The 21,711-nt window shown below is 40.9% G+C and overlaps 1 protein-coding gene across 11 annotated transcripts in view; it reads right to left on the bottom strand.

Annotated features, from left to right (window-relative positions):
- PDE4DIP (phosphodiesterase 4D interacting protein) overlaps nt 1–21,711 on the bottom strand; it is a 244,857-nt gene that overhangs the window by 139,639 nt on the left and 83,507 nt on the right. For 6 of the 11 annotated variants that reach the window (XM_018045995.1, XM_018045991.1, XM_018045987.1 and 3 more), the window contains exon 4: nt 9,993–10,103. In XM_018045995.1, coding sequence (XP_017901484.1) covers nt 9,993–10,103 — 111 coding nt within the window. Of the gene's footprint in view, nt 1–9,992; nt 10,413–21,711 lie in introns of those variants that run through there. The other 5 variants (XM_013962492.2, XM_005677776.3, XM_005677775.3 and 2 more) reach the window with 1 other exon arrangement.

Here is a 21,711-nt window from a genome sequence, read left to right as displayed (position 1 = left end):
AACTGGGCTAATTATAACTGCAGCTACCTGGTAACAGCACTAGGTTTTCCTGACATTGGCTGGCAGTCTTAAAGCCATCTCAGTTCTGCTGGCACCTTACTTTCCGAGTCAGCATCGGGGGACTGGGAGAAGGGAAGTGGTTATCTTAGCTAGGGCGAGAGTATCCAAAGAGGCTGCTCAAAATCACAGAATTTCAGAGCTGGGGAGAAACATCAGTGTCAATCCCAGTCCGGCCCACACATTTTATACATTAAGAACCAGAGACCGAGAAAAAGCCACTTGTCAAAGCCAGAAACCTGGCTGTCTTCTTGGTTCCTTGCCCTCCACCCTCATCCATTACCAACTCCTACAGATATTTTACCTCCCAAACATTTCATAGACCAGCTCCCTCCCCTCCATTCCTACTGCCACGGCCTTCATTTAGGCCCACATCATCTCTGTTCTCCTGACTTCCTGTATTATCATCCTTGAATCCACCTTCCTTTCCCACCAGAAGGATCTAGCATGCTTCCTGCTTAAGTATGGAGTCCTGCCCCAAGGCCACAGGTGCGAGGCCTTGTACCAAGGCCACAGAACTGGAGCCCAGAACCATGGTCACCTCTGAAGCTGACTGAGCCCTCTGTAACTGTTGCCAAAAGCCCCGGTGATCAGCAGGCTTCCTGACCCCTAATTAGGCAAAAATGCTCACTCTAGTAGTCATCCAGTAGTGCCCTAACCAATCACCTAATGCCAACCTTCCTGCAGGAATTTTGTCCAGAGGTTACAAAAACTGCCTACTAACCTATGAAAAGCATCGGCTTCCCCTGATCTGTCAGGAGGTTGGCCCGCTGTGATCGCAGTGCCCACATTATCTCTGCTCTTTGTTCTTAATAAACTCACTCCCTTCTGAAATTCTCTGTGTCTGGAAATTCTTTTCCAACCCACTTTCGGACTGTCTCAACATTAAGGTCCATAAATGACTTCCTACCTGCCCTCCTCAGGATGAAGTCTACAGCCTTTAAAGCAGCACAAAGGATTATGTCCATCATACCCTTCAGCTTAATTCTATGTTGAGAACTCAAATTTAGCAACAAAAGACCACTTAGAATTCTCCAGACACACACGCACACTATGTGGTTTCTTGTCTTGTTTTAAGCTTTTGCTTCTTTCCTTTTACCACCTCCTCTCTCTCACTGACTAACCAATGCTTACTCTCCTTTGAAGATAAAGCTCAGGGGTCCTCAAAGAATCCTTTGTAGATTTTCCTTCAGTCTATTCTATCCAGTTGGGTTAGAGAGGCCTCATTTGAGTTCTTATACGATCTCTATCACTGCCTCCTATCAGACTGTTATCACTTGCGTCTTATGCATGTTTGAAGCCCCAACTTCTAGCACAGTGCTTGGAATATAGTAGGCACCAAAATAATGTTTATTAATGCATAAATGGATGAATCCAAAGCTCCCCATTATCTGTCTCCTGCTTACTTTTCCAGTCTTACCTTACCACCACAAGTTCTACTCATATCGAAAGATCTGAAGTGTGCTAAGCATGCAATGCTTTTTCAAGCTTCCGGAGTGTCAGTCGCTCAGTCACGTCTGACTCTTTGCAACTCTGCCAGGCTATAGCCCACCAGGCTCCCCCGAGTATGGGATTTTCCAGGCAAGAATACTGGAGTGGGTTGCCATTTCCTTCTCCAGGGGATCTTCCCAACCTAGGGATCAAACGCAGGTCTCCCAAATTGCAGGCAGACTCTTTACTGTCTGAGCCAACAGGGAATCACCTTTTCAAGCTTCTATCCCCTTATAAATACTGCTTCTTCTGCCTGAAATGCTTTATCCCATTTCTTGTTCTATTATTTCTTACAATTCAATGCAAACTTCACATGCTTGGCAAGGACTTTCTTGGAGAATTTGTCATCCTTAGTATTATAGAACAATTGGTACATAACTCTATGGTATCCCTTATTATACCATTTTTCTGTATTTATTGATAACTTTCTCCACCAGCACTTAGCACAGTAGCACTGGCGTACAGTAGTCGATAGATGTTTGAATTACTGAACGAATGTGTATAGACATGAGTAAATGAATGGCTAAGGTGATAATATAAACAAAGTAAACATTTGAGACAGGAATTTAGAATGCCTACTTTTTCAACTATATCATGCTGCTTTTATCAGTGTGTAAACATGAATATACATAGCTAACAGAAAGAAGAAGTGGCTTCGTGATAAGTTCATGTAGAAGTATAAATTATATAGACATAGTTAAGGAGCTAGTTGAAAGTGGTTTAAAATTAAATGAGGCTCCAGATTTAGTTTTAGATTTATTTCCTAGTGATTAAAAGAATAAGTCTTAAATATTCAAAGGAAAAGTATTTCTCTTCCCAACAGGTATTAGGTTATTTTTGTTAGGGATTTCACAAAATTTTAAAGGAACTGTGACAGTTATGGGAGAGTTGCTTTTAAAAAATTTAGTGGTAAAATATACTTAATATAAAACTTGCTATTTTAACCATTTTTAAGCATATAGTTCAGTGGCATTAAATACATTAATATTGTATAACCAACCATCTCCAGAACTTTTCCCCTGAGTTTATATCCATTAAACAATAAATCCCCAATTCCCTACCTCCCCACAGACCCTGGCAACCACCATTTTCTGTCTCTATGAATCTGACTGCTTTGGGTCCTACACATAAGTAAAATCATATATTTATCCCTTTGTGACTAGTTTATTTTACTTGGTATAACATCCTTTAAGTTTATTCATGTGTTAGAGCTTCCTTGGCTAGGCAATAGTCCATGGTATGTATACACCACATTTTGTTTATCCATTTATCTGCCAATAGATATTTAGGTTGCTTTTACCTTTTGGCTAATGTGAAAGGTGCTGCTATGAATGCGGATGTACAAAGATCTGTTCAAATTCCTGCTTTCACTTATTTTGGGTATATACCTAGAATAGAAATTGCTGTATCATATAATAATTCAATGTTCAATTTTTTGAAAAACTGTCACACCATTTTCCACAGTAGTGACACCATTTTCCATTCCCAACCAGCTATACACAGGGTTCCCACTTTCTCTACATCCTGACCAACACATGCTATTCTCTGTCTCCGTTTTGTTTTTACCAAAGCCATTTTAATGGTGTGAAGTTTAAAAAATTTTAACCAGCAACACAAATACTGGTTACAACTATTTAATGAATGAAGTCTCCCTACTTTCTTCCTACTTCTACTCCACCAAAGAAGAGGAAATCACAAGCAAGGCTGCAAGAACCTCAGAAAGCAGAGAGTGACGAGTCAGCACACACAGACTACGTTCATACCAGACTTCTACAGAAATGTTTAAAAATAGTTTGGCCAAAGTAGCCCTTATTTCTCTCTCTTTATTTACCTTTGCCCCTTCCTTACTATACATATTTCTTAATGTTCACATAAGTAAAACATAAGGGGAAAAAACTTAGCAGCTGACTAAACAAGGTATCCAACTATAAAAAGAAGACAGAGTCAGCTCTGTTAAATATAAGAAAACCACTCACTCTGCACCAGCAGCTGCAACAGTCACTTTAGACAGTAATCCGAGAAGGTATACACTCTCCAGGTATGCAGGGTAGCAATAATGCTTTACAGTTTTCGAACATCTAACACATTAAACAAGTCCACATATAGGGAGCAGGGCAGGACAGGAATTCATGCCTCCGTCTTAGGAAACTAAGGTTCAATGAAGTTAAGAACCAGGCCGAGGAGATGTAGTGGGAGAAAGGTGGAGTCAGAATTCAAGTATTCTGAGCCTAAAACTTCTGTCCCTACATTTTTATATCCCTCAAAGATACTTGTCTTTCTGTAATTACCTTCCATTGGTTCAAGTCAAGGTTCGTCAATTATTGATGGAGCTCCTTGGGACTTCACTGAACTTTTGGGGGCCTAGTCTGTACTACACTATTACTCATCACATTTCCCACAACCTAAAGACATCATTTTAGGACCAAAGAAAATTAGTCATTGAGCCAAAAAAAAAAAAAAAATCCAATAAAGAGAGTAAATCTTGAAATTCTCATAGAAGGAAAAAAAGTATCACTATGTGGGCTGATTGACTGGAGATCAAACCAGTCAATCCTAAAGGAAATCAACCCTGAATATTCATTGGAAGAATTGTTGCTGAAGCTGAGGCTCCAATACTTTGGCCACCTAGTGCGAAGAGCCGACTCACTGGAAAAGACCCTGATGCTGGGAAAGATTGGGGGCAGGAGGAGAAGGGGATGACAGAGGATGAGATGGTTGGATGGCATCACCGACTCAATGGACATGAGTTTGAGCAAACTTCGGGAGATGGGGAAGGACAGGTGTATTACAGTCCATGAGGTCGCAGAGTTGGAAACGATGGAGGACTGAACAGTAACAACAAATGTGGGGTGATGGACGTGAACTAGATTTACTGTGGTGATCATCTCATCATATAATGTGTGTATATATATATATAGGATCATTATGTTGTACACCTGAAACTAATGCAATATGTTAGTTATATCTCCATTAAAAAGAAACATAGGTCTTAAAAAATAAATAAGCTGAATTTAGAACCAGACCAAGCTACAAAGTATGAAACAAAGATGATAAAAAATTTTTAATTATGACCAATCATAGTCATAATAATAGTTTCTGTGAAAGCAAAGGACTTTGTATTATGACTAAATAAAATGTTTTATTAAAAAACTTAACAAACTCAGCCTTTCTTGTTTACTGGTTGTTTTTTTTTAAAGAAACATTCATATTTGAAGGTGCCAGTAACTGCTGCTACAAAGACACTTGGATTACATAATGTTATATACATGGGCAAACTAAAATGAAGAATTGAGACAAACGGTCCCAAGTCCACTACTGAGGATGAAGAAACTGATTCAGTATTTAAAAAATGGTCCAAATTGAATATGTTCAGTAATTGGACTGATGTGGATAATTTTGCCATCTCTCAGTTTGTCACAGCAGCAGCAAAAATTACATGACGGCTTACTACCATGTGATAGGCATTGTGCTGATTTTAACTAATAGGCTCATATGATCCTCCTTCAGACCCTGTAAGATAGAAAGTATTACAACACCCCCTTCAGCAAAGATAAATTCCAGTATTTGTCTAAGTTAACCCAGGAAGCCAGGGGTAGAACCAAGATTTCATCTCACGTCTGTCTTGTTCCTAACTCTTAGCGACTGCACCCAGTGACAGCAGAAGAGCAGGGATGATAAAAATTTGGCAGGCAAGTCAAGTCAGTGGGCTGTTTTAAAAAACTAGCTGCAGAAATAAGCTACGTATAAACATCAAAGTACTCTCAGGAAAAAATCCAGTCTCAAAAGAAGAGAAACCACAGCTCAAAGAAGTCAGGCAGTTTAAAGCCCACAGAACAAGAGAACACAACTCTTTCAACTCCTATCCTAAAGGCCAAAACCACTTTAACTTCCAACATCAATTATGTCATATTCAACACAGACTCTCTTTGGTCCAGGATGATAACATTCAATTTCTCCTGTTGCTTAAGCAACAGGATCTGACCTTGTCAGATTTTAAATTCCATTCATAGAATGGAACCTTAAGTCTTTTTAAAAATGACCTTGAATAATAATAAATTCAAACAAGCTTAACAAGTAAGTAGTCATCATGTGGCAAAACAGTGGACGGGGGTTTTAGTGTGCTGTTTGGGGATTGGGTGTTTACCACACAGCAGTGGATTTCATAAATTCCAGGGCTAGGCATATTTCTAGCGGCGGCACACTTGGCTATCATGAGAAGATGCAGGATTAGATAATCAACAGCAACAAGGAAGTTCGCCAAGATGCCGCCCAGAAATTATTTACCAGAGCAGCTGCAGTTCAGAAATGCTAACAAGCCAGTCTCCCTGGGAGTGGACCATGGTCAGCTGTAGACCACTTACAGTTTTCTGACTTGACTTTGCTTCAGAATCAGGAGCTCTGTGTACTGCAATGATCTCTCCCTTCAGTGCTTTAGATACTGTCTACCCCACACTCTGAACCTACAATTAATATACGCTACCATGAGGGGGCGGTGGCACCTAATCATGCCCCAGTTCTGTGCTGAGGGTACGCAGCCTCCACCTGTGTGTCTAGTCATTTACAAAAGTTGAAGCTTAAAGGTAGTTTAACTTAAACACACAACAAACAGTAGCCAGTCTCACAGAACCAATTCTTATGTACAATTTAATACTATTTTATTTCTTAATTCTCCGAACAGCTTGAAAGAGAGAAACCCTTAACTCCTTTTACATTTACTTGCTTTGAAGTTGATACTTTTAAGTTTTTATATAACTAACTCTTACAACTTCTCTTAAAATTAAACAGCCTTGTAGCTTCCTTTACAATTAAGAATTGTGTATATCTACTTTAGTCTCTCCCTCAATTAGCTACATAAAGGAGGACTTGCTACTTGGAAAGAGAAAGGCAGAACCCTCTCTCTAGTCCTTTTCTCCTAAAGTTTCTCATATTTCTATTCCCTATAGTCACCATGGTGAAATGCATGCTTGTTTCTAAGACAATATTTTTTACTCTTCAGTACAACTAACTCAAAAGTTTACTATAGTAAAATATATGTAAAATGATAAAATAATTCCTCTTCACAATAGAATTATCTTACATGTTTCACAAATACTAGTTTTCTTTAAGTGAACCATGCGTACAACACCCAAATTAATGCAGACTAACTTAGCTGACTATGATTTAATGCTTTTACTACATTTAAAGAAGAGTCCTTTCACCACTAAAGAAAAATCAAGCTAAGTTTAGCCACAGAACAGGGTTCTAAATCCTTATCTGAACTACCTGACTTACCATGTGACGCATCACATATCACTCTCCTTGTCTCTGCCAACATGGCTGCTAATTCATGGTCCTGACCTTGTGGGGTCACAAAGGGACTAACACGGTTAAATGTGAAACATATGCATGGGAATATCTGAGGGTGAGATTAAAAGAACCAAACTGCTTCATTTTAAAATATCATAATAACTATTACTACTAGTAGGCATACAACTACTGCCCTCTCATATATGTATAATGCGATAAAGCTCACAGAGTGCTTTGATATGTCTTCTTATTTAATCATTATGGTGGTTATTTATTCATACCCTAAACAGATAACCTTCAGTGCCTATGGTGCTGTGCATTACTCTTAATGCCAGTTCTGCAGGAACTGGAAGAGGCTCAGAAAGGCTAAGTAACTCACCCAGGTCTCTGGTTGTCCAAGGCTCCTGATTTCTGGTTTTCTAATCCTTTATCCTTCTGTCAAAGTGGAACTGCCCTGATTTCTATCAATCCCTCATCACTACAAAGTATGATAAACTAATTTCAACTATGATGTTAATGATTGATAAAGGCTTTATGTGTTTTGCTTCCCAAATGAAGGCATGTTAACCTAAGCTGTTGGTGCTTCCCAAATTATCACAGCAAAATGGGATGAGTGATCTGACAGGTGAATGGAATAAAGCTATGATGAGAAGTGAAAGGAGGGAGTACAGAAGACTCAAGTAGGCGGTAGCTGTATGCCTACTAGTAGTAATAGTTATGATATTTTAAAACGGAGCAGTTTGGTTCTTTTAATCTCACTCTCAGATATTCCCATACATGTGTTTCACATTTAACTGTGTTAGTCCCTTTGTGACCCCATAAGGTTTAAGATTCCCCAAATTATATGAGGCCAGTAGCTGCCTGATTACTCTGCTTTTATGACCAAAAAGAGGCAGGGCCATTTTTACCACCTGAGTGGGACTCATGGCATTGTGTGCGTGCATGCTAAGTTGCTTCAGTCGTGTCCAACTCTTCGCAACCCCATGGACTGTAGCCCCCCAGGCTCCTCTGTCCATGGGATTCTCCAGGCAAGAATACTGCAGTGGGTTGCCATGCCCACTTCCAGAGAATCTTCCCCATCCAGGGATCGAACCCACATCTCTCACGTTTCCTTAATTGGCAGGCAGATTCTTTACCACTAGCACCACCTGAGAAACCTCAGAAATACTGGAGTCTAACAAAAGGGTTGTCACCTCTGCACGTGACAATGTTCTCTTACCCCCAGACCATGCTCCCATGCAGCTTCTACAATCTTTTGTTTTTGGTTGTACCTCATGGTTTGTGGGATGTTAGTTCCCTAACCAGGGATGGGACCCTTGCCCCCTGCATTGGAAGCACAGAGTCCTAACCATTGGACCACCTAACAAGTCGCTATAATCTTAATCACACTTCTCCAGGAAAGCAATGGTGCCCTCTCACACAGACCCAAAGTTTCCCTGAAGACTGTCTCCTTAGCCACTGCAGAGCAGGGGGTGAGACTAAATGAGATGAAATGACTCAAACAGTCACTTGATTCAAGCTAAAAAAAAATCCTCTCTCTCAAATTATCTAAGAAATTGTCCCTTCCTTCTGCCTTGCTTTAGAGACAGTTAGTAGGAAAAATTTCCTTTCTCTGCACAGTGAGCAAATTTATTCACTATTCCTACTCTAAGGCAAATACTGCTACTCATGCTCCCCTTCTTCCTCTCTCTGTTACCAATGCTCACTTGGCAATATCCTCCTTGACTACCAGCAGTTCCACTGAGGCACACTCATGAAAGTAAAAGTCGCTTAGTTGTTTCTGACTTTTTGCGACTATAATCCATGGAATTCTCCAGGCCAGATTACTGGAGTGGGGTAGCCTTTCCCTTCTCCAGAGGATCTTTCCAACACAGGTCTCCTGCACTGAGGGCAGATTCTTTACCAGCTGAGCCACCAGGGAAGCCCACCTCACTATATAGCCACATAAAAGATGAAAGATGAGTCTGATCAATTTCAGGAAAATTCAGGTTAAAACATAGAAATCCAGGAAAGACAGAAAATAGGGCTAAATGCCTCAGATTTAGCTGCTCATAATAGTTGAATTTACCAAAGAGTGGTTTGGGTCTCATAGACACCAGTTATTCCTCTGATCCAAAGCATTATCTAGCATCCTGTAATGCATCCCAACCTTCTTCTCAACAGGATAGGGCACACATAGACAATGATAATATTAATATACTCTTCTGGTATGAACAGCTGGAGATTCAGGATCTCTGATAAAGTCAGAGGCCATCAGCTCCAGGTCACTCTGGCCACTTGAGTTTCCGCTTGCCCAGACACTAAGAAAGCTAAGGAAACTAACATTGTGGCAACCAGTTAGGAAGCTTAATCCTTGTAAACCATAGCCTAATGTCCTCTTACCAAGGTGCTGTCTCACCCTCAACTCAGCCAATGCCCCCGAGTCTTCCTTCCCTACCCCATTCACCCATCAATTAAGATGGTCCTCCCTTCCAGGGAAGCTGCCATTCCCTCTCACACCCCACCCAAGGCCAAAAGGCTGTTCATTCCATCAATACCCATTCTTCATTCTAAGGTGAACTATTCCGAAAGATGAAAACGCCTTACATTTTGTCCTAGAAATTCATCTGAATAATCATCTTCAAAAACAAATCATGGATTTCTCAAGGAAGAGAAATGTCCTCCATCCCTGCCCTTTCCCCCCACGGCATCATTTCCTGCCCCCATGTGCCAGACAGAGCTAGAAGGCTCCCGGCTCTAAGCAGAGCATGGGACTTAAAAACTACCAGCTTCAGTCTCCTCCAGGGGTTGTTTTAAAATGCTGGTTTCTAAGTTCCCCCTCCCTTACTAAATCAGAATCCCTGGGGGTGAGTCAGGAATGTAGCTACACTTAGAAAGCAGCTCCCAAGGTGATTGTCTCCACAGTTCCACACCAGACTTTGGGAGCCTCTGATTTAATCCCACTCCCTATTTTTACAAAGTAGGAGAGTAGGAAATAAAAGAGGCGAAATGGGCTTGTCCAAGGTCAGGAGGCATGAAGGTGACCAAAGCCGGCGGGAACCGCCTCCCTCGCTAGCTCGCACAGCATGAGGAGGAACATAGGAACAACCCGGCATCTTGATGTGTCCACACTGGCCCCCCGCCGCCCCAGCGGAGTGGCAGCCCCCCCCAGCACTCACCCGCTTGTAGATGTCCTCCCGGCTGGCCTCATACTTCTGCTGCATGCGCTCCTCCAGGAAGTAGATGCGCAGCTTGAGGCTGAAGTTCTCCTTCTTCAGGTCATTGAGGTGCTGGGACAGAGTGCGATATCCATTAGACATGGTGGGCAACCCATGGGGAGCAGCACGTGCCCGGTTGCCCCCCTCAGCCCAGGAACGTGGTGCAGCTGCACCGCGGCATGAAGAGAGCCGGCGGCCACACTGCGGGGCTACGGCGACATGGCCCTGGCGGCTGGCTGCCTCCCGCACTTGGGCCTGGGCTCGCTGCTCTGGGTGCTGGAGCGCGCCCGCTTTCCTTTTTTACCTCGGGAGATATTTGCGGAATCCCTGACAGAGGAACATGCTGCGTGAACTCAAACACAAGTGGTGTAACCTGACTCCTAGCTAGGAGTCGGCTCTCACTCTTGCAGAGTCTCCCAGGCCCAACTGTAAGCAGTTAACAGTTTCTCCTAAAAGAGAGGGGGCGGACGCCCCAGAAGCTCCCAGGAAATGGGGAAGGGGAGTAATTCAAGGTGATGGTTGGATTGCAAGTATACAAAATGGCCCACAGAATGGTGACCATGTATGGAATATCCCCTTCCTATCAGGTACAAATCTTCAAGAAGGACTCATCAGAGGGGTTTCTAATTTACTTTGATACCCAGAAGTGCACCTCTAATCAGTTCCTTCCCAGGTTTTCTCCCTGGACCTTTCAAGCCTTGAGGCAGTGAGAAATGGCCTTTCTTATCCTGCTCACCTACCCCTACACCTACGTGTGTGCATACATGCCTCTGCGTGCTCAGTCATGTCTGACTGTCTGTGACCCCATGGGTCCTCTGTCCATGGGATTTCCTAGGCAAGGATATTGGAATAGGTTGCTATTTCCTTCTCCAGGAGATCTTTCCAACCCAGGGATCAAACCTGTGTTTCCTTCACTGGCAGGCAGATTCTTTATCACTGAACTACCACTGGGAAGTCCACACACCTGAGCTACCTCCAAAGAAAGGGCCAGTCTTCCAGTTCAGTGAAATCTTTGCGAACTCTCTACCAGCTACACCAGCTCCAAGAGGCAGGGTCAAAGGCTACTCCCTGTAAGGGATGAGGGAGAAAAAGAGGGTGGGAGGTGATGAAGGGAGGCGTCAGACTGGAGCCCAGAGATTTCACCCAGTCACTAGTTCTTAACTCCAGCACCTGCCAAGTGGAGCCAGGCACTCATCACCAGATCCTGCTCCTAAAGCAATTTAAGATCCTTGAATGACAGCTGCAACATTAGCAGGAAGTATTATTTATACCACACCACACGGGACATTGAAGGTGACTGGGAGACAACTCCACAGCACAGATACCAAACGCAGGTTCTTGGTTGCAATAATACTAGCGTAAAAAAAAAAAAAAAAAGGCGATATTAACATTCAAAGTAAAGAAAACAAAAGTTTATACTTAATTCAAGTAGTCATTTCCTCTCCACACCTGCTCTTCATTCATCTAATTCTTTATACATAATAATTCCAATCAACATCCCCTTTGTACACAGCAGGTGATATATTGAGCAAGAGGGATACAAAGATGAAGACAGACCCAACCTTCCAAGAGATAGGTGGCCATATAAACATATATGTATATGTTTTGAGCTTCCCAGGTGGCATGAGTGATAAAGAATCCAACTGCCAATGCAGTAGATGTAAAAGACATGGGTTAATCCCCTGGGAGATGGCATGGCAACCTCCAGTATTCTTGCCTGGAGAATCCCATGGACAGAGGAGCCTGGGGTGCTACAGTCCATAGAGTTACAAAGAGTCGGACATGACTTAAGTGGCTTAGCATGCATGTATGCATGTGTTTTATGCTATGGCCTGTGTTATTTAAACTTTTTACACTTCATACTGAAATCCAGTGCATGCACACACACACACACACACAACTGAAGCACAAATTCCCCAAAGTAATGTTAACCAGCACTCTGTGGGATGGATGCACTTTGATATTTTTTATTTCATTTCTCTTTTTGGGAGTGACCCACTGAATTGATTTCAAGACCTACTAACAAATTCTGTCCTGAAGCTTTGAAAAATACTGAATCTATGGGAACCCAGAAGGAGTGATTCATTTAAACTGGGATAGTGAGAGAAAGAAAGCTTCGACTAGAAATTGCACTTGCAATTTACTCTGAAAGATAAAAATGAGTGAATAAAGTGGACTCAGGAGCCACAGTTAGAACTGAGCATTCTCTCAAATCCTGGCGGAGGAAATGGCAACCCACTCCAGTATTCTCGCCTGGGAAATCCCATGGACAGAGGTGGCTGGCAGGCTGCTGTCCATGGGGCCACAGAGAGATGGACATGACTGAGCATCTTCTCTTGAACGGATCTGAATGATAAGTAGACAACACATTTCTTACCTAGACCACTAGTAACTTAAGACAATATAGTCTTCATTTTTTTAAAATGCACATTTAAAATGCATTTAGCTATTTCAATTAAATCAGTGCTTTTAGAATAAATGAATGTCATCTAGGCTTAGGGAGAGACAGTGAGGAAGAGAAAAGTCTAAGCTAAAACTCAAAAAGATCCTTTTTCTGGTCCCACCTCTATTAGTAAATAACTATATGACCTTGGGAGTATACTTCTCCAGAGGCCTAACTGTCCTCATAGAAGTATGAAGTAGTTGAAACCAGGTGATTTTAAAGGCCTTTTCCTGGTCTAAGCTTCTAGAGGAATAACCTAGTTATTATTACCTCCATTTTGAATGTGCACGCATGCTTAGTCACTCAATCATGTCTGACTCTTTACGACCCCATGGACTGTAACTTGCCAGGCTCCTCTGTCCATGGGATTCTCCAGGCAAGAATACTGGAGTGGGTTGCCATTCCCTTTTTCAGAGTATCTTCCTGATCCAGGGATCGAACCCAAATCTCCTGCATTGCAGGAGGATACTTTACTGCCTGAGCCATGAGGGAAGACCCCATTTTGCACAGGGGAACCAGATACCAGATTCTAGATTAGTGTTTAGTCGTGCTTTTGATGTCTACTTGGATTCTTTCGTCATGTAAGATAATTAAATAGAACCTTTATGGAAAGCAAAATTAAATATGAACACAGGTGTTCTTATCTAACCTAGGTATTTCTTTCTTCACATTAACCCTATTTCCTCTTGAACTCTGTGATCCCTTGTTCTTTTCCTATCTCTCTAGCCTCTTCTGTATATATATTTTTAAATTTCCTGGCTCTTTAACGCTATTACTTAAATGACAAGTAGTCCTTAGCCTTCTGATTTTTTTCTTTTCACATTTTCTCCCTTAGAGATTTTGTCCACTTTTAGGGCTATCATTTTTGCCTCCCAAACAGTCCCCAAATCCCAAACCAAGCTGTGTCACCCAAAATCTAGCCCTATATAGGCAACCAACTCTTTGCTAGTTAGTTCAACTTGAATGTGCCATTCCCACAACATTCCCACAATAATCCACAAAAGCAAAAACTTTTGCAACAGTTATCTATCCTCTCTGCCAGAATTCATCCAGCCATCTCTTCTTATTACAGCTAGAAAAACTTCATTATTTTGAAAACATTATTGTCAAAACTTAAGTCTTACTTAAAACCCCTTCACAGGCATTTCGTCACTACTAGCATAAAAGAAAAACCATCACACCCTCTCAAGACAGCTTGCCTCTCGTTTCAAGTCCTTTTTTCAAGTTCATATTTCACTCAAAGCCTTCCCTGCTAGCCAGACTGGAAAAATTTTGCTCTTGAGCACCTAAGGCAAATATTAACATTTGGCAATACCTCATGGTATTGCTTTTCTACTGTCCTGCGGGTTTATTTACACATTTTAGAGCTTTTAACTGTTCATGTGTCTGTCTAACTATTGGGTTAGCCAAAAAATTCATCCAGGATTTTTCATAACATCTTATAGAAAAACCCCAATGAACTTTTGACCAACCCAACAGTCTGTAAGCTGCCCAAGGGTCAATGACTGAAATGTCTTTCTACATTCTTTCAGCTCCCACAGTTGCCAAGAAGACCTCTCCAGTTCATTCATTCCACTGTACAGTATACAATCACCTCAATCAGACTAGAGTGTCTTGAGGGCTGGCAAGGCACCCTTTGTGTCTTCATATTCTCATTGCAGAATATTTAGGAAGTATTCTGTAAATATTTGTTAAGTAGGGTTTCCCTGGTAGCTCAGTTGGTAAAGAATCCACCTGCAATGCAGGAGACCCTGGTTCAATTCCTGGGTCAGGAAGATCCGCTGGAGAAGAGATAGGCTGCCCACTCCAGTGGGCTTCCCTTATGGCTCAGCTGGTAAAGAATCGGCCTGCAATGCGGGAGACCTGGGTTTGATCCTTAGGGTTGGGAAGATCCCCTGGAGAAGGGAAAGGCTACCCACTCCAGTATTCTGGCCTAGAGAAATCCATGGACCGTATAGTCCATGGGGTCACAATGAGTTGGACATGACTGAGCGACTTTCAGTTCACTTCAGTGAACAGATAAGTACTGTATATATATTTCTTTTTTGCTGATTTGATCTGTTTAATATGGGCTAGCTTGCTTATATTATTTTCATAATTTTCCAATAACATAAAAAAGTTGGTTTTAATGGTTCCAAAGAAACTATATCTTCTAGAGTGAAGACCAGAAAAGTGATGTTTTATGTACTTAAATTTCTAAGTTTATATGCCCATCTTGATCTTTCTCCTGAATTCCAATCTATATCTAACTTCCTAGTAGAACTCTCCAGTTGAATGCAGATACCTCACACTCGTGATATATAAAGCTGAATTCCTGATTTTTCCCAGAACATGTTTCTTCCTCTTTGAATTGCATTTCAGTTTGTAATCACCAATATTTGGAGTTGTTTGGGCTCCAAACTTCAAATTATTCTTGACCCTTCTTTTTCACACACATCGTCTCATCTGTCTATAAATCTGCCTAATTCTACTTTCAATACATACAGAGAATCTATCTACCACCACCGCCGCTGGTACCTTTGCCACTCCGGCCCAAGATACTGTGATCTTTCCCTTAAGCTAATTTTTTTAAAGTGCTTTTATTTATTTAATATTTATTTGGCTGTGCTGGGTCTTAGTCGTGGCATGTAGAATCATTAATTGTGGCATGTGGTATCTAGTTCCCTGAACAGGGATTGAATGCAGGTCCCCTGCACTGGGAGCCCAGAGTCTTAGCCACAGGACACCAGGGAAGTCCCTCCCCTAAGCTATTTGAATAGTCCTTTAACTGGTCTCCCTGCTCCCACCCTTGCTCCCCTAATAGCAGTGATACTTAGCAGAGCAGCCACAGTGAGCCTTTTAAGATATCAGATTACTCCTCTGCTGGAAACCACCAGTGGCTTCCTATCTAAGACTGAAAGGCTAAGTCCGTTCATTAGCCCATAAGGCCCAAGGCCCTGAGTAATTTAGAGCCCTCTCCTGCTCTCTCTTTTACTTTTTCCCCCTGCTACTCTCCCCCTACACACCCTCCTCCAGCCACATGGTTTATCTGCTATTTCTCAAAAACACTAAAATACCTCCCCCCTCTCAGGGCCTTTCAGCTAATTGATCCTTCTGAATGGCATGCTTTCTCTAGTTATCCACATGATTCTCTTCCTCACTCTCTTCAAGTCTTGGATCAAATGTCACTTCCTCAGTGAGGTGACCACCCTATTTAAAATTGCAACTCACCCTATGCCTCACCCCAGCCCTCCATTATCTCCTTCACTGTTTTTGTTTTTTTTAATCCCATAGCATTATCATCTTCTAAAATATTGTATTTACTTATTTTCTTTCTTGTCTGTATCTCCCACTAGCATGCAAACTCCATGAGAAAGCCAGGATTTGGGCCTGTTTTGTTCACTTCTATGTTGTCCGTATCCAGAATAGTGCCTGGCACAAAGTAGGTGCTCAAAAAATACTTGTTGAATAAAAGAATGGATGAATAACTAACCTGCTGATTGACCTCACTGGATTTACTCCTAATAGAATGTAATGTGTATACAAGATTCCGCAGTTCTTGTAGGATGAAGAACATAGCTAAAGGTAATTTTATAAGTAAAATAAATTATTCTAACAGGCTAATTTTAATACACAATGCAGAATCTGAAGTGTGAACAAGTGTTCTGAAGAAATGGGGAATAATATTACATATGACAAATAACAATCAAAGGATAGTATAAACTATACAAATAGCAAAAACTACAGCAATTAGGAAAAAGAGGCTACCAGAGAAGGTTCCAGAGAGAAATGACATTTTAGCTCTCCTTAAAGAATGCATCAAGTTTTTATAGACTAGAGGGAGAATACAGACAAGCTAGGTGGGCAGAACATAAGCAGTGGTGCAGATGACCAACGGGACTGACACAAAGGGCACAGGCTGTCCTGTGTGGGGGTCGGAGAAGATGGGAAGTAAAGGACCACTTCAGAAAGATATCGGAAGTCAGGATGAGGAGTCCAACTTTGTTCCTTTAGGCAGATCCTGGCTCTCAGTTTGAACAAAGTGTGAGGAGGGAGGCAGTGCCAGAGGGCCAGGAACCTCTTACTAGGAAGATCGTTTATTTGCTTATTGTTGACGCTTTATTTTATTTGTTTGTGTTTTGTGGCTTTAACAAACAAAAAACACACCTGGGCTGCACACTAGACTTTCTCAATCAGGTCTCTCAGACCTTTGGATAAGCTCTGCACTGCTTCTTGAACATGAGGCAGTGCCTCTGTCTTTGTTCTTCCTTTTGTACATAGTACATCAAAAATATTTACTCTTATCTCAAAATATGTTTTCCAAACATTAATGGCTCTCCCCTGCTCTTTACTTAATTTCTCCTTCCCACTGCTTCTTAATGCATTAGACCAGACTGGAAATAAGACTTTACTAAGAACTCAATCAATGCCAACAATAGTAGGAGATTACAACCCAGCTGTTGTATGTCATGCCCCATTAACATAACCAACTGTCAAGTCAGCCTTTAAAAAAAAAACTTAGCCTCACATTTGCTTAATCATATTCAGACCCCCCAGACAGTTCTTATAATGGAAATGCTTGAAGACATATTAATGTCTTAGCAATCCCTCTCCTAAAATATAGTTCCACTTCACTAAAGATGATTAATCATCTTAATTGGCACATTCTTTTCAAATATAATAAAACTTCTGCAACTTAAACTCCACTAATTTGATACCTGTGATAATTCATATCTTTACATTTCATGAAAACAAAAAAATTCTTAAATAAGTTAATATGGTAAGCAGAGGAACAGGAGAATAGTTTTTAAGTAGCCCTTGATATTTTATCAATGCTGTCTACTTACAAACTGGTGATAAATGTTATCACTATTATATATATTTACCTAGGTGGGATAACACAGTGAAAGAGCAATGGCTTTTGAACCAAGGACATCTGGGTTCACATCTCAGTTCTGCAATTTTCTAATTGTGTGACTTCAGGAAAAATAGTTAACAGTAATTAACTGTAGGAAAAAATTCAGGAGGTGGGATCCACGTAGGTTACTAAGAGTGTTGCAATATATCTGTACCATATTAGCAAAAATAATATATGTTAAAATTTAGATGTTGGACACATGGGCAAATGTTTTCTTGTTCTTTGCATGTTCTGTTGTCTTATTGTTCTATTATATTTTCAAATGTTTTATTGTTCTTTGTGAAAATTCATTATTTTTTAAAGAAAACTATTTTAGATGGAATGAAACTAGGAATTGAAGGTAGCTTTCAATTAGATATAAGAATAAATTCTCTAGTAGAGTTGGATGTAGTGAACTTATTGCCACCCTCTATCCATACATTCATACATCAAATATTTACTTACCATAACATTATGAGATAGTAAATTTCCTGCCACAAAAAGGAATCAACTGAAACTTAAGAACCACTTGTTGGGGATATTGTTAAAATCTTCACACATTCAGTTCAATTCAGTTCAGTCGCTCAGTTGTGTCCGACTCTTTGTGACCCCATGGACTGCAGCACTCCAGGCCTCCCTGTCTATCATCTTCACACATTAGCTAGGAGTTAGTTCTGGAGAGCTTTTAAGGTCCTTAACTATCCTGAGAGTCTAGTTTGAAACCTATTTTCTCATAGAGACAATATTATCAAAGGCAGCACCAATGAGAGAGCTGTCACTTTTTGAAGAATCTCAGAGCATCCCACCAGCTCTCTCATGGCAGAGCCCTAAAAGGCAGTGGGAGTCTAGCTGTCCAGATTAAACGCTCTGGTTGCCTTGTGTGCAGGAAGAGAAAGAGGAGACTAGTGAGCATAAAAGATATACTTCCAAGATAAAATCAGCAACGAAGACTAGGACCTAAGGATGCCCCTCAGTAGACTTTGCTAACTATCGTATTTTCAAAACAGCCCTATGGGAAAGGCACACCAATGGCTGGAGAGTAGTGAAACCCTACTTGTTTTGGACTGGAGGGTAGGGATAGGCAGGGATGTGGCAGGGAGAGGGAGGATGGTTTGTATCATATGTAAATATTTTATTTATAATACATATGTGTGTCTGGGAGTCCCTATGCTTTTTGGATAAAATCTATGTTGAAGAAATACAAAAGTTTAATTACAGGCTGTTTTGAATGACTCTGACTTGTATTACAAAATTAAGTAAATTTAATTATACTATCTTCACAACAATCACTTGTATGGGATTTGACAATATACAAAACACTTCCATTACATGTATTATTTCATTTATCTTCACCACAACACTGTGAAGTAAGTGGATTATCTGTTATATCCATTTTGCACTCTAGGAAAGTAAGCTTACCTAGAAAGTGGAAGTGCACAGACTGCAACTTCCAACAGTCTGACCCATATTTCATACTCAGGGTCTTCATCATGACCCTAGAGATCCCTATGACTCTAGGATGCCCCATGTGACTAATAAGGTCTGTCTACTTCTACACCAGGTCCTTTCATCTTTTCAAAGTGTATCCTTCATTATAAATAATATTCCTGTGACCCCAGAGGATCTGACTACCTGACCCTCTATAAAACATAGTTTTCTCCATTTTCAAGATGAATAAACCAAAGCTAGTCCTCAAAGGATTAAACATGGGGTAACTACATGTCCACTGGATCACTGAAAAAGCAAGAGTTCCAGAAAAACATCTATTTCTGCTTTATTGACTATGCCAAAGCCTTTGACTGTGTGGATCACAATAAACTGTGGAAAATTCTGAAAGAGATGGGAATACCAGGACCCCTGACCGGCCTCTTGAAAAACCTGTATGCAGGTCAGGAAACAACAGTTAGAACTGGACATGGAACAACAGACTGGTTCCAAATAGGAAAAGGAGTATGTCAAGGCTGTATATTGTCACCCTGCTTATTTAACTTTTATGCAGAGTACATCATGAGAAATGCTGGACTGGAAGAAACACAAGCTGGAATCAAGACTGCCAGGAGAAATATCAATAACCTCAGATAGGCAGATGACATCACCCTTATGGCAGAAAGTGAAGAGGAACTCAAAAGCCTCTTGATGAAAGTGAAAGAGGAGAGTGGAAAAAGTTGGCTTAAAGCTCAACATTCAGAAAACGAAGATCATGGCATCTGGTCCCATCACTTCATGGGAAATAGATGGGCAAACAGTGGAAACAGTGTCAGACTATTTTGGGGGGCTCCAAAATCACTGCAGATGGTGACTGCAGCCATGAAATTAAAAGACTCTTACTCCTTGGAAGGAAAGTTATGATCAAATAGCATATTCAAAAGCAGAGACATTACTTTGCCAACAAAGGGCCGTCTAGTCAAGATTTTTCCAGTGGTCATGTATGGATGTGAGAGTTGGACTGTGAAGAAAACTGAGTGCCGAAGAGTTTATTCTTTTGAACTGTGGTGTTGGAGAAGACTCTTGAGAGTCCCTTGGACTGCAAAGAGATTCAACCAGTCCATTCTAAAGGAGATCAGTCCTGGGTGTTCTTTGGAAGGAATGATGCTGAAGCTGAAACTGCAGTACTTTGGCCACCTCATGTGAAGAGTTGACTCATTGGAAAAGACTGATGCTGGGAGGGATTGGGGGCAGGAGGAGAAGGGGACGACAGAGGATGAGATGGCTGGATGACATCACTGACTCGATGGACGTGAGTTTGAGTGAACTCCGGGAGATGGTGATGGACAGGGAGGCCTGGGGTGCTGCGATTCATGAGGTTGCAAAGAGTTGGACACGACTGAGCGACTGAACTGAACTGAACTACATGACCAAGCAATTCCACTTCTGGGTATACACCCAAGAAAAGTGACACATATGTCCACATAAAATCTTGTATATGAACGTTCATAGAAGTATCATTCACAATAGTGAAAAGAAGCAGAAACATCCCAAATATACAGAAAGAGAAGAATGAATATACACAGTTTAGTATATTCATATAATAGAACACTACTGACATAGACTACAACATTAATGAACCTTGAAAATGTTATTCTAATGTCAAATGAGCCAGGCACAGAGTCATATATTGTATGATTCTATTTATACCAAATTTTCATACTAGACAAATCCATAGAGAAATTAGATGAGTGGTTTCCAGGGCCTGGGAAAATAGTGAACAGAAAGCGACTAGTTATGGGTATGATGGTTTAGGGGGAGTGATGAAAACGTCCTGGAACTAGATAGAGGGAACTGTTGCACAGCTCATTGAATATACAAAGGACATGGAACTGTACACTTTAAAATGATGAATCCTATGGTACGTAAATTATATTTCAATAAAGCTGTTATTTTAAAAAAGAAGAAAAAAACCAAAGCTGGGAGAAAGAACATGTACAGTCCTTTGCCTTTACAAAGTATTCTTTTATGATAAAGATCCAATTCAAGTTCAATTCAATTCAATTCAAAGCAAATGATTTAGAACTGACCATTTCTAAGTGTATATCAATCCTACTTAGATTATGGGGTCCTAACATAAAGACTAAATAAAGTATACTCTAAGTGGCCCTCACTATTAAATACTCATGGATTACTATGTTCTATCAAAAGTTAGAATTGCACTTATTTCACACACTAGCAAGGTTATGCTCAAATTCTCCAAGCAAGGCTTCAACAGTATATGAACGGAGAACTTCCAGATGTTCATGCTGGATTTAGAAAAGTCAGAGGAACCAGAGATTAAATTGTCAACATTCATTGGATCATAGAAAAGGCAAGAGAATTCCAGAAAAACATCTACTTCTGCTTCATTGATTATGTATGCCAAAACCTTTGACTGTGTGGATCACAATAAACTGTGGAAAATTCTGAAACAGGTGGGAATATCAGACCACCTTACCTGCCTCCTGAGAAATCTGTATGCAGGTGAAGAAGCAACAGTTAGAACTGGACATGGACCAACAGACTGGTTCCTATCAGGGAAGAAGTACATCAAGGCTGTATATTGTCACTCTGCTTATTTAACTTACATGCAAAATACATTATGTGAAATGCTGGGCTGGATGAAGCACAAACAGGAATCAAGATTTCCAGGAGAAATAACAATAACCTCAGATATGCAGATGACATTACCCTTATGGCAGAAGACTAAGAGGAACTAAAGAGCCTCTTGATGAAAGTGAAAGAAGACAGTGAAAAAGCTGGCTTAAAACTCAGCATTCAAAAAACTAAGATCATGGCATCTGATCTCATCACTTCATGGCAAATAGATGAGGAAACAATGGAAACAGTGACAGACTTGGCCTCCAAAAGTCACTGCGGACAGTGACTGCAGC

Source organism: Capra hircus, chromosome 3 (genome assembly GCF_001704415.2).
Source record: "Capra hircus breed San Clemente chromosome 3, ASM170441v1, whole genome shotgun sequence".
NCBI lineage: Eukaryota > Metazoa > Chordata > Mammalia > Artiodactyla > Bovidae > Capra > Capra hircus.
Note: the sequence above shows the minus strand (reverse complement) of the source record. Positions and strands in the feature narration are given on the sequence as shown.